This window comes from Poecilia mexicana, unplaced genomic scaffold, assembly GCF_051168715.1.
Source record: "Poecilia mexicana isolate PSO_F unplaced genomic scaffold, ASM5116871v1 scaffold_2, whole genome shotgun sequence".
Taxonomy (NCBI): domain Eukaryota; kingdom Metazoa; phylum Chordata; class Actinopteri; order Cyprinodontiformes; family Poeciliidae; genus Poecilia; species Poecilia mexicana.
This window is the reverse complement of record NW_028263371.1, coordinates 8,598,429-8,610,726: the sequence shown is the minus strand read 5'-3', so window position 1 is coordinate 8,610,726 and position 12,298 is coordinate 8,598,429. Positions and strand designations below refer to the sequence as shown.

At 35.5% G+C, this 12,298-nt stretch overlaps 2 protein-coding genes across 2 annotated transcripts; both read left to right on the top strand.

The window, feature by feature from the left end:
• The first annotated feature begins 3,090 nt into the window (after nt 1-3,090).
• Nucleotides 3,091-6,130, top strand: LOC148160377 (complement C3-like). The gene is made up of 8 exons (XM_088010136.1): nt 3,091-3,199; nt 3,295-3,384; nt 3,634-3,736; nt 3,915-4,013; nt 4,399-4,491; nt 4,601-4,684; nt 4,909-5,047; nt 5,708-6,130. The coding sequence occupies exons 1-8, from the start codon at nt 3,137-3,139 to the stop codon at nt 5,853-5,855; spliced, it is 819 nt and encodes a 272-aa protein (XP_087866262.1). The 5' UTR covers nt 3,091-3,136; the 3' UTR covers nt 5,856-6,130.
• Nucleotides 6,131-9,245: 3,115 nt separating this feature from the next.
• LOC148160376 (complement C3-like) lies at nt 9,246-12,298 on the top strand. The gene is made up of 8 exons (XM_088010139.1): nt 9,246-9,354; nt 9,450-9,539; nt 9,789-9,891; nt 10,070-10,168; nt 10,553-10,645; nt 10,751-10,834; nt 11,059-11,197; nt 11,876-12,298. The coding sequence occupies exons 1-8, from the start codon at nt 9,292-9,294 to the stop codon at nt 12,021-12,023; spliced, it is 819 nt and encodes a 272-aa protein (XP_087866265.1). The 5' UTR covers nt 9,246-9,291; the 3' UTR covers nt 12,024-12,298.

Here is a 12,298-nt window from a genome sequence, read left to right as displayed (position 1 = left end):
TTTTAATTTAATTATTTTATGCAGTTTTTCTTCTCAGTTGATGCATAATAAAATTAAGATTATAATGGTGCAAGATTCAGACAGCATGATTTTCAATAGTTTGGTTTTAAAGTGTCTCTTAGTAATTCAGATGTTTTATTCCAAGACTCCAAAAAGCGCTGGCTTTTAAATTGTTTGTGAAAATCTGATTTCATCCTACAGTCCTACAATTAACTAAAATCCTTTTTCAATACTATACTGTTGTTTTGGTCAAATTTATGCAGTAAATACATGTAATTAAATGCTACTTTGCTAAACCTAGTGTTTTATCTAGAGTAATTTCCTAGTTAAAACAAACCAAAAAAAACATTATTTGTTATGTAATTTCTAAATTAAGTGTGAAATGTGTTGGATTGAAATTTAAGTTCTAGTGGTTTAAACACGGCTCTGCCATCCCATCTCAGACTTGTTTTTGGACACATTGAACATTAAAGGTAGTCTATCAACCATGTTACACCATATGTGTGAAAAATTATCTGCTTGATTAACTAAAACGGCATATAGTTTTGTGTTGCAAAGGAAAGCATATTAGGAGAAAGTATGTTCAAAGTGAAGTACATTATATTTGAATATACAGACGGTGCATGTAGTGGTCCTCCTCTTTTTTTTTAACATATTTTTAACCAGCTGGAAAAACTCAAATAAAATCTATAAACCACTTCCTACATGCTCAGCAATGTTCCTAAGTAATTTTTTTTTTGTATTCAATTTGTGTTCTAATACTATAAATTTGCAAAATGCTGCAAAGTTTAGCATTGTTGCTGTTGAGTAGCAGAGAAGGACAGTGTCGGCTGTGGAGTTATATGTAGGAACAGGATGAAGTCAGGAGGAGGAAGAGAAAGACATGGAGGGACAGGAGAGAGGGAGAAGTGGAAGGAGGACAGAAAACAGGAGAGCGGAGCAGGAACCAAGACTGACCAACACAGCCTGAACCTGCAAGTGATGATGACTTTCACATGAACATTTGTAATAGCAAAGTTTCAACAGGAGTGGATTATTGTAAGGGTGTGTCTGTCTTTGTTTGGGTTTTTGGAACAAGATGGCATCCGTTCCAGTGTCACGGGTCACACACTTGATAGCCGCACCTTGTGATGGATTACAGACGACAGGATTTATCAAGTCAACTAAAGCTCAAGAAAAATGACTAAGTTTAGATTCCAGCTTTTGCAGTGTCCAAGCCTCGTTTCATTGTCTGTCGACAATGTGGGTTTGCAGTTGGGTCGGTTTATTCTATCCAGCTTCGTCCAGATTCCCTTCAAGAAATGGAAACTTTGTGTGATCAGGCAAGGTCTCACACTCCCAGAGTTTAGTTGATCTCCCGCTAAAAGATTCTTGCCCCAGTTTCCCCTTCTGACTGACCTCAAACACTTCAGACTGATACAGACGTTCCCAGAGGAAAAAAACCAGGAGTAAAATTTACCAAATTGCGTAGTATGTCTCCAGTTTAGCCAAAACAAACTGACCTTTGTAACTTCTTTTATTTGGCTATAATGTGAATGCTGGGAACCTTTCAAAATCAGTGTTATTTGACTGGAAGCACTGACAGTGATGTTACTCAATAATCTATAAAATCTGTCACTGCAGTAGCAAGGTATTGAGAAATGCTACCAGGTGGCTACAAGCCATCTTGGAAAGTTTGCTTTGTTGTTATGCATTGCTAGGTGCCAACATGTTCAGGCCTTGAACTTGTTGACTGTGTGCTCTCTTTTGCATCATTTACTGTAAAATGACAGCAAATGACAAAGTTCAAACACAAAGATGAGCAAACAACACATTAACATCTACCAGTTTCTTTAAATGCTCTGTTGAAAAGGACATTGGTCAAAACTACCTCTTTATGTATAATGGAGACTTTATCTGACTCAAATGAATTTGAATTGTGAGCAAGAACCATTTCACAATATGTAAAAGTCCAGAAAAAAAGGGAAACAAGGACTTGGTGAAAGGTTACCAAACCACTTCTCCACACTGACTGATTGGGACTTCGGAGCTTTACTCCACTAGGAGGGGCAAGCTTATGGAGAGCCATTTCAGCCAAAATTACATAAATAAATAAATGGGTGAAATAAATAAAAAATGAGTAAAATAAATCAAAAAATGAATAAATAAATAAATGGGTGAAATAAATAAAAAATGAGTAAACTAAATCAAAAAATGAAGAAAATGAGTGAAATAAATAAAAAAATTGTTAAATAAATAATTTAGCTTTTTCGTTAAACCAATTTTTTAGTTATTTATTTTTCATATCATCAATTTCCCAATTTCTCTTTTCATTTATCTATTTGTCATTTATCCCTTTATCCATTTACCCATTTTTCATTAATCTATTTTTCATTTAACCACTTTTCAATTTCCCTTTTTCATTAAGCCCATTTTTTCATTTATTTATTTTCCAGATTATCTATTTCTCAATTTCTTTCTTCTTTCTTTCTTTCTTGTTGTTATATGTTGTGCAACACACAACATATAACAACAAGAAGCTGTCTAAGGCGCAATAGAAGAAAACATCCTGATCCTGACCTTAACTTCCAATCTGGCTATTAAAGTTCACACAATGCAGCAAGACTGCAATTGTAATATTAGCAGCTCATGCTGTACTGAATAGCCTAAGAAGCACCATAAAGACCCTGGGTCTGTATTGAGATGCACCCACACAGCATTTGTGCAGTCAGACAAAGGTTCTCAAATTTACATCAAATTTGAACACAAATGAGGCAATAAATACACGAGCAAAGCACTAAATACAAGCTAGACTTCAGAGAAAAATGACTGCTTGCATCAATTAGCCGAAAGAGTACAAAAAATAGTCTTGTAGCTACAACATACAACACTGCAGGATAAAGAATTAGCCACTTACTATTATAGACTCATGTATCACTGAGGTGGTAAGTAGGCTAAGTCATATTGTGGCCTATTGATGAAATATAAAACTAAGCATTTTCCTATTTTCAGCTGGGATGATGTAAATATTTTTAAAAGCTTGTGTTACTGTTTGAGGCATTGCTGACATTCATGAGATTCTGTGACGCTCTTAAATGTTTTTGTGCATTTGTTTCTGTGTGTTTGCAGGTACAAAAACACGGAGCGCAATGCATCCATGTCAATCTTGGATATTGGTTTACCAACAGGCTATAAATTTAACAAAAATGACCTGGATGCAGTAAGAGTCGCTCACAAACATGGGAGCTAAAATAAATGGTCCTGAATCAGATCTAATACTAACCATAAGCTTTTCTAAATCCGCTGGTTGTGTAGTTGTCTACAGGGCGTGATCGCATCATTGATGAATATGAGGTAAACAAAGAGCTGTCAGAAAAGGGATCCCTGATCATTTATCTGAATAAGGTAAGAATGTGTCTCTGGCTGTTTTGAATTCAAAATGTTTTACATTTGAATTCCAGTTTTTAAGATTTGTCAAACCTAGCAATATCTAAAATAACCACGTGATTCTTTTGAACGTACCGCATCATTGGCGGTTGTGTTAGCCTATCTGGAGCATTTGTAGCTTTATCATTTGAAGTACACAAGCATTAAAAAGTGAAATGTGGTTCAACACACCCTTGTCATGATATTAATGACCACCTCTTCTCACAGGTTTCTCACACCCGGCCTGAAGAAATCTCCTTCAGGATAGAACAGAGCATGGCAGTGGAGTTCTTGCAGCCAGCTGCTGTGTCAGTCTACGAGTACTATGACAGTGGGTTTCTGAACAACAACAACACATGCAGCTCAGGCTGAACAAATTACTGTCACAAGATATTTATGTCCGCGTTAAAAGCACAGAGAGCATGCAGTTCATTCAAGATCTGTGTTGTAAATGTATAAATGCTTAAAACATTAATACCTTCATGGATTATTATGCGTTTCTCTGTTAGTTGCTTCAGAGAAACGGTGTGTGAAGTTCTACCGTCCTCAGAGGAAAAGTGGCGAGTTACTGAGGCTTTGCCAGAGCGAGGCATGTCTATGTGCTGAAGGTAACGTAATTATCTGAGCTGATCATGAACCATGAAACACAACACAACTCACCTGGAATGCTAAAACACATTTGGAAACACACTTTTCACCATTTTTCTTTCTTATCCTTTTTAAAACTTTGTTGAAAATGATACAAATGGGGTTTAAAGGAGTGTAGTAACATTTTTTCTTGTAGTTTTTTTTTTTTTGTAGTTCAGTTCATTGTTTTGTATTGAAGATATTGTTGTTAATTTTCTTCACTCAGTATTGGAGGCCTGTTCAAACATGTTCAAATCCAGCATGTGCACACGTTATTGACGTATAGCCATTTTTACAAATATATATTACACATTTGCTCTCTCACTCTCCTCACAGACGTATCTTACTTTCCTGTTTATCTTTTAGAAAACTGCAGCAAACAGAGAAAAGAGAAAATCAGCAATGATAACCGTCTGGAAAAAGCTTGTGAATCCACAGAATCAAGCAAAATAGATTTTGGTAAGAGTGTTTATTATTATAGTGTGGAATTATAGGGAATTTTTTTTTTTTTGCTAAAGGCTTTATTGAGTGAGAGAGAATTACAGCTTATACATTTTCTTTATTTCAGTTTACAAAGTGGTTGTGGTGGATTTTTTTGACAATTACACAACCGACTCCTACAATGTGCGCATTTTGCAAACCTTTAAGAACGGTGGGTGCTATCTGTTTATTTTGATGGTTTGTATATCTATACTGTGTAAAGAAACAAATTTCTTGGACTACTACTTTAATCTACTTCAGGTTCATAAGAGATTGTGCTTGAATTCAAAGAAAATCTGCCTTTACTGTTAGTAACTCTGAACTTTTAAGGGCAATAAACGAGTCCCGAATGCATGTTGTACTCTACTCTTTTCCAACACACCTTTTCTTGCCCAGGAACTACTGATGAGAGTCCACTGGACCAATACCGCACGTTCCTTACTTACCAGCACTGCAGAGAGGCGCTAGATCTGAGACCGGGCAAGACCTACCTGATCATGGGTACATCAGCTGATATTCACATCGTCGGCACCTCGTAAGTGTTGTTTATATGGGTTCGAGATTCAGAACTGGCGAGGAGGAGGCTTATTTGACTTCTAGGGAAATAGGATTTCTTGCTGAACCTAAGATTATACATTATTTCAGATTTTTCAGCAAGTTAACTAAATGATAAATGGGTTTCATTTCAATATTTATTATTTAGTTTCTCTGTTAAATCTGTATAATTTTTTACTTTACAAGTAAACATTTTTAGAAAATGCATAATTTTCTAAAAGACTACTTGTCAACTACCCAAAATAAATAGTGTTTAGACACTATTAGGACTAAGTCGTGTATGGCAGAGCCAAAAGCTGTCATATTTTAGGTGAAAATCGACAGGAGACTTTCACTAATTAATTGTATTGAGGCTCATAGCAGTTTTCATGTTGATAAGATTTAAAATGTTATTTTAATGAAATGTGTAGCTCCTTGAATCGTGAGATGATTTTTAATTGAACTCAACTTGCTTTGATAATAAACAGCCAAAATACTTTTAGAGTTTGGGATACGTTTTGTTTAAAACATTTCATAAAAATTTGAAGTCATGTAACATGTATTTTTGATACTCTGATCCACTTGGTCCGTGAATAAAGCATAACCGTCCAAAATCCTGCTTTGTGGAAACTAAACGCATCATTCGATTTTCTGTGTTCAGATTCCGGTACATCATTGGGGAGACTACTTGGGTCGAGTACTGGCCGACCCCAGAGGAGTGCCAGACTGACATACATCGCCCTGTTTGTATGGATTTGGAGCTCATGGAGGATCAGCTAGTAGACTTTGGATGTATAATGAAGAAATAGAAAATGAAAAGTTAGCTACATTGCTAGTTATTCTGAAATCCTTCTCCTTAATTGTTTTTTTTTCTCCAAACACAGTTTTAACTTGTGAAGTGAGATTATCATACTTTATATCAACTGTCACTAACAAAGGGCTCCCATAAGTTGATGTTTAATGTCTAAAGTATTCCTTACTAAAATAGTTACAAAGAGCATGCAAATGTATTTGCAGGAAGTGTCTCTTGTTTTAAGTACACATGCAAATGGATAATAGTGTGAATAAAATAATTAAACCCCAATTTTTTTTATGTTTTTTTTGCAAGATTTTAATTTAATTATTTTATGCAGTTTTTCTTCTCAGTTGATGCATAATAAAATTAAGATTATACTGGTGCAAGATTCAGACAGCATGATTTTCAATAGTTTGGTTTTAAAGTGTCTCTTAGTAATTCAGATGTTTTATTCCAAGACTCCAAAAAGCGCTGGCTTTTAAATTGTTTGTGAAAATCTGATTTCATCCTACAGTCCTACAATTAACTAAAATCCTTTTTCAATACTATACTGTTGTTTTGGTCAAATTTATGCAGTAAATACATGTAATTAAATGCTACTTTGCTAAACCTAGTGTTTTATCTAGAGTAATTTCCTAGTTAAAACAAACCAAAAAAAACATTATTTGTTATGTAATTTCTAAATTAAGTGTGAAATGTGTTGGATTGAAATTTAAGTTCTAGTGGTTTAAACACGGCTCTGCCATCCCATCTCAGACTTGTTTTTGGACACATTGAACATTAAAGGTAGTCTATCAACCATGTTACACCATATGTGTGTAAAATTATCTGCTTGATTAACTAAAACGGCATATAGTTTTGTGTTGCAAAGGAAAGCATATTAGGAGAAAGTATGTTCAAAGTGAAGTACATTATATTTGAATATACAGACGATGCATGTAGTGGTCCTCCTCTTTTTTTTTAACATATTTTTAACCAGCTGGAAAAACTCAAATAAAATCTATAAACCACTTCCTACATGCTCAGCAATGTTCCTAAGTAATTTTTTTTTTGTATTCAATTTGTGTTCTAATACTATAAATTTGCAAAATGCTGCAAAGTTTAGCATTGTTGCTGTTGAGTAGCAGAGAAGGACAGTGTCGGCTGTGGAGTTATATGTAGGAACAGGATGAAGTCAGGAGGAGGAAGAGAAAGACATGGAGGGACAGGAGAGAGGGAGAAGTGGAAGGAGGACAGAAAACAGGAGAGCGGAGCAGGAACCAAGACTGACCAACACAGCCTGAACCTGCAAGTGATGATGACTTTCACATGAACATTTGTAATAGCAAAGTTTCAACAGGAGTGGATTATTGTAAGGGTGTGTCTGTCTTTGTTTGGGTTTTTGGAACAAGATGGCATCCGTTCCAGTGTCACGGGTCACACACTTGATAGCCGCACCTTGTGATGGATTACAGACGACAGGATTTATCAAGTCAACTAAAGCTCAAGAAAAATGACTAAGTTTAGATTCCAGCTTTTGCAGTGTCCAAGCCTCGTTTCATTGTCTGTCGACAATGTGGGTTTGCAGTTGGGTCGGTTTATTCTATCCAGCTTCGTCCAGATTCCCTTCAAGAAATGGAAACTTTGTGTGATCAGGCAAGGTCTCACACTCCCAGAGTTTAGTTGATCTCCCGCTAAAAGATTCTTGCCCCAGTTTCCCCTTCTGACTGACCTCAAACACTTCAGACTGATACAGACGTTCCCAGAGGAAAAAAACCAGGAGTAAAATTTACCAAATTGCGTAGTATGTCTCCAGTTTAGCCAAAACAAACTGACCTTTGTAACTTCTTTTATTTGGCTAGAATGTGAATGCTGGGAACCTTTCAAAATCAGTGTTATTTGACTGGAAGCACTGACAGTGATGTTACTCAATAATCTATAAAATCTGTCACTACAGTAGCAAGGTATTGAGAAATGCTACCAGATGGCTACAAGCCATCTTGGAAAGTTTGCTTTGTTGTTATGCATTGCTAGGTGCCAACATGTTCAGGCCTTGAACTTGTTGACTGTGTGCTCTCTTTTGCATCATTTACTGTAAAATGACAGCAAATGACAAAGTTCAAACACAAAGATGAGCAAACAACACATTAACATCTACCAGTTTCTTTAAATGCTCTGTTGAAAAGGACATTGGTCAAAACTACCTCTTTATGTATAATGGAGACTTTATCTGACTCAAATGAATTTGAATTGTGAGCAAGAACCATTTCACAATATGTAAAAGTCCAGAAAAAAAGGGAAACAAGGACTTGGTGAAAGGTTACCAAACCACTTCTCCACACTGACTGATTGGGACTTCGGAGCTTTACTCCACTAGGAGGGGCAAGCTTATGGAGAGCCATTTCAGCCAAAATTACATAAATAAATAAATGGGTGAAATAAATAAAAAATGAGTAAAATAAATCAAAAAATGAATAAATAAATAAATGGGTGAAATAAATAAAAAATGAGTAAACTAAATCAAAAAATGAAGAAAATGAGTGAAATAAATAAAAAAATTGTTAAATAAATAATTTAGCTTTTTCGTTAAACCAATTTTTTAGTTATTTATTTTTCATATCATCAATTTCCCAATTTCTCTTTTCATTTATCTATTTGTCATTTATCCCTTTATCCATTTACCCATTTTTCATTAATCTATTTTTCATTTAACCACTTTTCAATTTCCCTTTTTCATTAAGCCCATTTTTTCATTTATTTATTTTCCAGATTATCTATTTCTCAATTTCTTTCTTCTTTCTTTCTTTCTTGTTGTTATATGTTGTGCAACACACAACATATAACAACAAGAAGCTGTCTAAGGCGCAATAGAAGAAAACATCCTGATCCTGACCTTAACTTCCAATCTGGCTATTAAAGTTCACACAATGCAGCAAGACTGCAATTGTAATATTAGCAGCTCATGCTGTACTGAATAGCCTAAGAAGCACCATAAAGACCCTGGGTCTGTATTGAGATGCACCCACACAGCATTTGTGCAGTCAGACAAAGGTTCTCAAATTTACATCAAATTTGAACACAAATGAGGCAATAAATACACGAGCAAAGCACTAAATACAAGCTAGACTTCAGAGAAAAATGACTGCTTGCATCAATTAGCCGAAAGAGTACAAAAAATAGTCTTGTAGCTACAACATACAACACTGCAGGATAAAGAATTAGCCACTTACTATTATAGACTCATGTATCACTGAGGTGGTAAGTAGGCTAAGTCATATTGTGGCCTATTGATGAAATATAAAACTAAGCATTTTCCTATTTTCAGCTGGGATGATGTAAATATTTTTAAAAGCTTGTGTTACTGTTTGAGGCATTGCTGACATTCATGAGATTCTGTGACGCTCTTAAATGTTTTTGTGCATTTGTTTCTGTGTGTTTGCAGGTACAAAAACACGGAGCGCAATGCATCCATGTCAATCTTGGATATTGGTTTACCAACAGGCTATAAATTTAACAAAAATGACCTGGATGCAGTAAGAGTCGCTCACAAACATGGGAGCTAAAATAAATGGTCCTGAATCAGATCTAATACTAACCATAAGCTTTTCTAAATCCGCTGGTTGTGTAGTTGTCTACAGGGCGTGATCGCATCATTGATGAATATGAGGTAAACAAAGAGCTGTCAGAAAAGGGATCCCTGATCATTTATCTGAATAAGGTAAGAATGTGTCTCTGGCTGTTTTGAATTCAAAATGTTTTACATTTGAATTCCAGTTTTTAAGATTTGTCAAACCTAGCAATATCTAAAATAACCACGTGATTCTTTTGAACGTACCGCATCATTGGCGGTTGTGTTAGCCTATCTGGAGCATTTGTAGCTTTATCATTTGAAGTACACAAGCATTAAAAAGTGAAATGTGGTTCAACACACCCTTGTCATGATATTAATGACCACCTCTTCTCACAGGTTTCTCACACCCGGCCTGAAGAAATCTCCTTCAGGATAGAACAGAGCATGGCAGTGGAGTTCTTGCAGCCAGCTGCTGTGTCAGTCTACGAGTACTATGACAGTGGGTTTCTGAACAACAACAACACATGCAGCTCAGGCTGAACAAATTACTGTCACAAGATATTTATGTCCGCGTTAAAAGCACAGAGAGCATGCAGTTCATTCAAGATCTGTGTTGTAAATGTATAAATGCTTAAAACATTAATACCTTCATGGATTATTATGCGTTTCTCTGTTAGTTGCTTCAGAGAAACGGTGTGTGAAGTTCTACCGTCCTCAGAGGAAAAGTGGCGAGTTACTGAGGCTTTGCCAGAGCGAGGCATGTCTATGTGCTGAAGGTAACGTAATTATCTGAGCTGATCATGAACCATGAAACACAACACAACTCACCTGGAATGCTAAAACACATTTGGAAACACACTTTTCACCATTTTTCTTTCTTATCCTTTTTAAAACTTTGTTGAAAATGATACAAATGGGGTTTAAAGGAGTGTAGTAACATTTTTTCTTGTAGTTTTTTTTTTTTGTAGTTCAGTTCATTGTTTTGTATTGAAGATATTGTTGTTAATTTTCTTCACTCAATATCGGAGGCCTGTTCAAACATGTTCAAATCCAGCATGTGCACACGTTATTGACGTATAGCCATTTTTACAAATATATATTACACATTTGCTCTCTCACTCTCCTCACAGACGTATCTTACTTTCCTGTTTATCTTTTAGAAAACTGCAGCAAACAGAGAAAAGAGAAAATCAGCAATGATAACCGTCTGGAAAAAGCTTGTGAATCCACAGAATCAAGCAAAATAGATTTTGGTAAGAGTGTTTATTATTATATTGTGGAATTATAGGGAATTTTTTTTTGCTAAAGGCTTTATTGAGTGAGAGAGAATCACAGCTTATACATTTTCTTTATTTCAGTTTACAAAGTGGTTGTGGTGGATTTTTTTGACAATTACACAACCGACTCCTACAATGTGCGCATTTTGCAAACCTTTAAGAACGGTGGGTGCTATCTGTTTATTTTGATGGTTTGTATATCTATACTGTGTAAAGAAACAAATTTCTTGGACTACTACTTTAATCTACTTCAGGTTCATAAGAGATTGTGCTTGAATTCAAAGAAAATCTGCCTTTACTGTTAGTAACTCTGAACTTTTAAGGGCAATAAACGAGTCCCGAATGCATGTTGTACTCTACTCTTTTCCAACACACCTTTTCTTGCCCAGGAACTACTGATGAGAGTCCACTGGACCAATACCGCACGTTCCTTACTTACCAGCACTGCAGAGAGGCGCTAGATCTGAGACCGGGCAAGACCTACCTGATCATGGGTACATCAGCTGATATTCACATCGTCGGCACCTCGTAAGTGTGTTGTATGTCATAAGTGTTGTTTATATGGGTTCGAGATTCAGAACTGGCGAGGAGGAGGCTTATTTGACTTCTAGGGAAATAGGATTTCTTGCTGAACCTAAGATTATACATTATTTCAGATTTTTCAGCAAGTTAACTAAATGATAAATGGGTTTCATTTCAATATTTATTATTTAGTTTCTCTGTTAAATCTGTATAATTTGTTACTTTACAAGTAAACATTTTTAGAAAATGCATAATTTTCTAAAAGACTACTTGTCAACTACCCAAAATAAATAGTGTTTAGACACTATTAGGACTAAGTCGTGTATGGCAGAGCCAAAAGTCGTCATATTTTAGGTGAAAATTGACAGGAGACTTTCACTAATTAATTGTATTGAGGCTCATAGCAGTTTTCATGTTGATAAGATTTAAAATGTTATTTTAATGAAATGTGTAGCTCCTTGAATCGTGAGATGATTTTTAATTGAACTCAACTTGCTTTGATAATAAACAGCCAAAATACTTTTAGAGTTTGGGATACGTTTTGTTTAAAACATTTCATAAAAATTTGAAGTCATGTAACATGTATTTTTGATACTCTGATCCACTTGGTCCGTGAATAAAGCATAACCGTCCAAAATCCTGCTTTGTGGAAACTAAACGCATCATTCGATTTTCTGTGTTCAGATTCCGGTACATCATTGGGGAGACTACTTGGGTCGAGTACTGGCCGACCCCAGAGGAGTGCCAGACTGACATACATCGCCCTGTTTGTATGGATTTGGAGCTCATGGAGGATCAGCTAGTAGACTTTGGATGTATAATGAAGAAATAGAAAATGAAAAGTTAGCTACATTGCTAGTTATTCTGAAATCCTTCTCCTTAATTGTTTTTTTTTCTCCAAACACAGTTTTAACTTGTGAAGTGAGATTATCATGCTTTATATCAACTGTCACTAACAAAGGGCTCCCATAAGTTGATGTTTAATGTCTAAAGTATTCCTTACTAAAATAGTTACAAAGAGCATGCAAATGTATTTGCAGGAAGTGTCTCTTGTTTTAAGTACACATGCAAATGGATAATAGTGTGAATAAAATAATTAAACCCCAA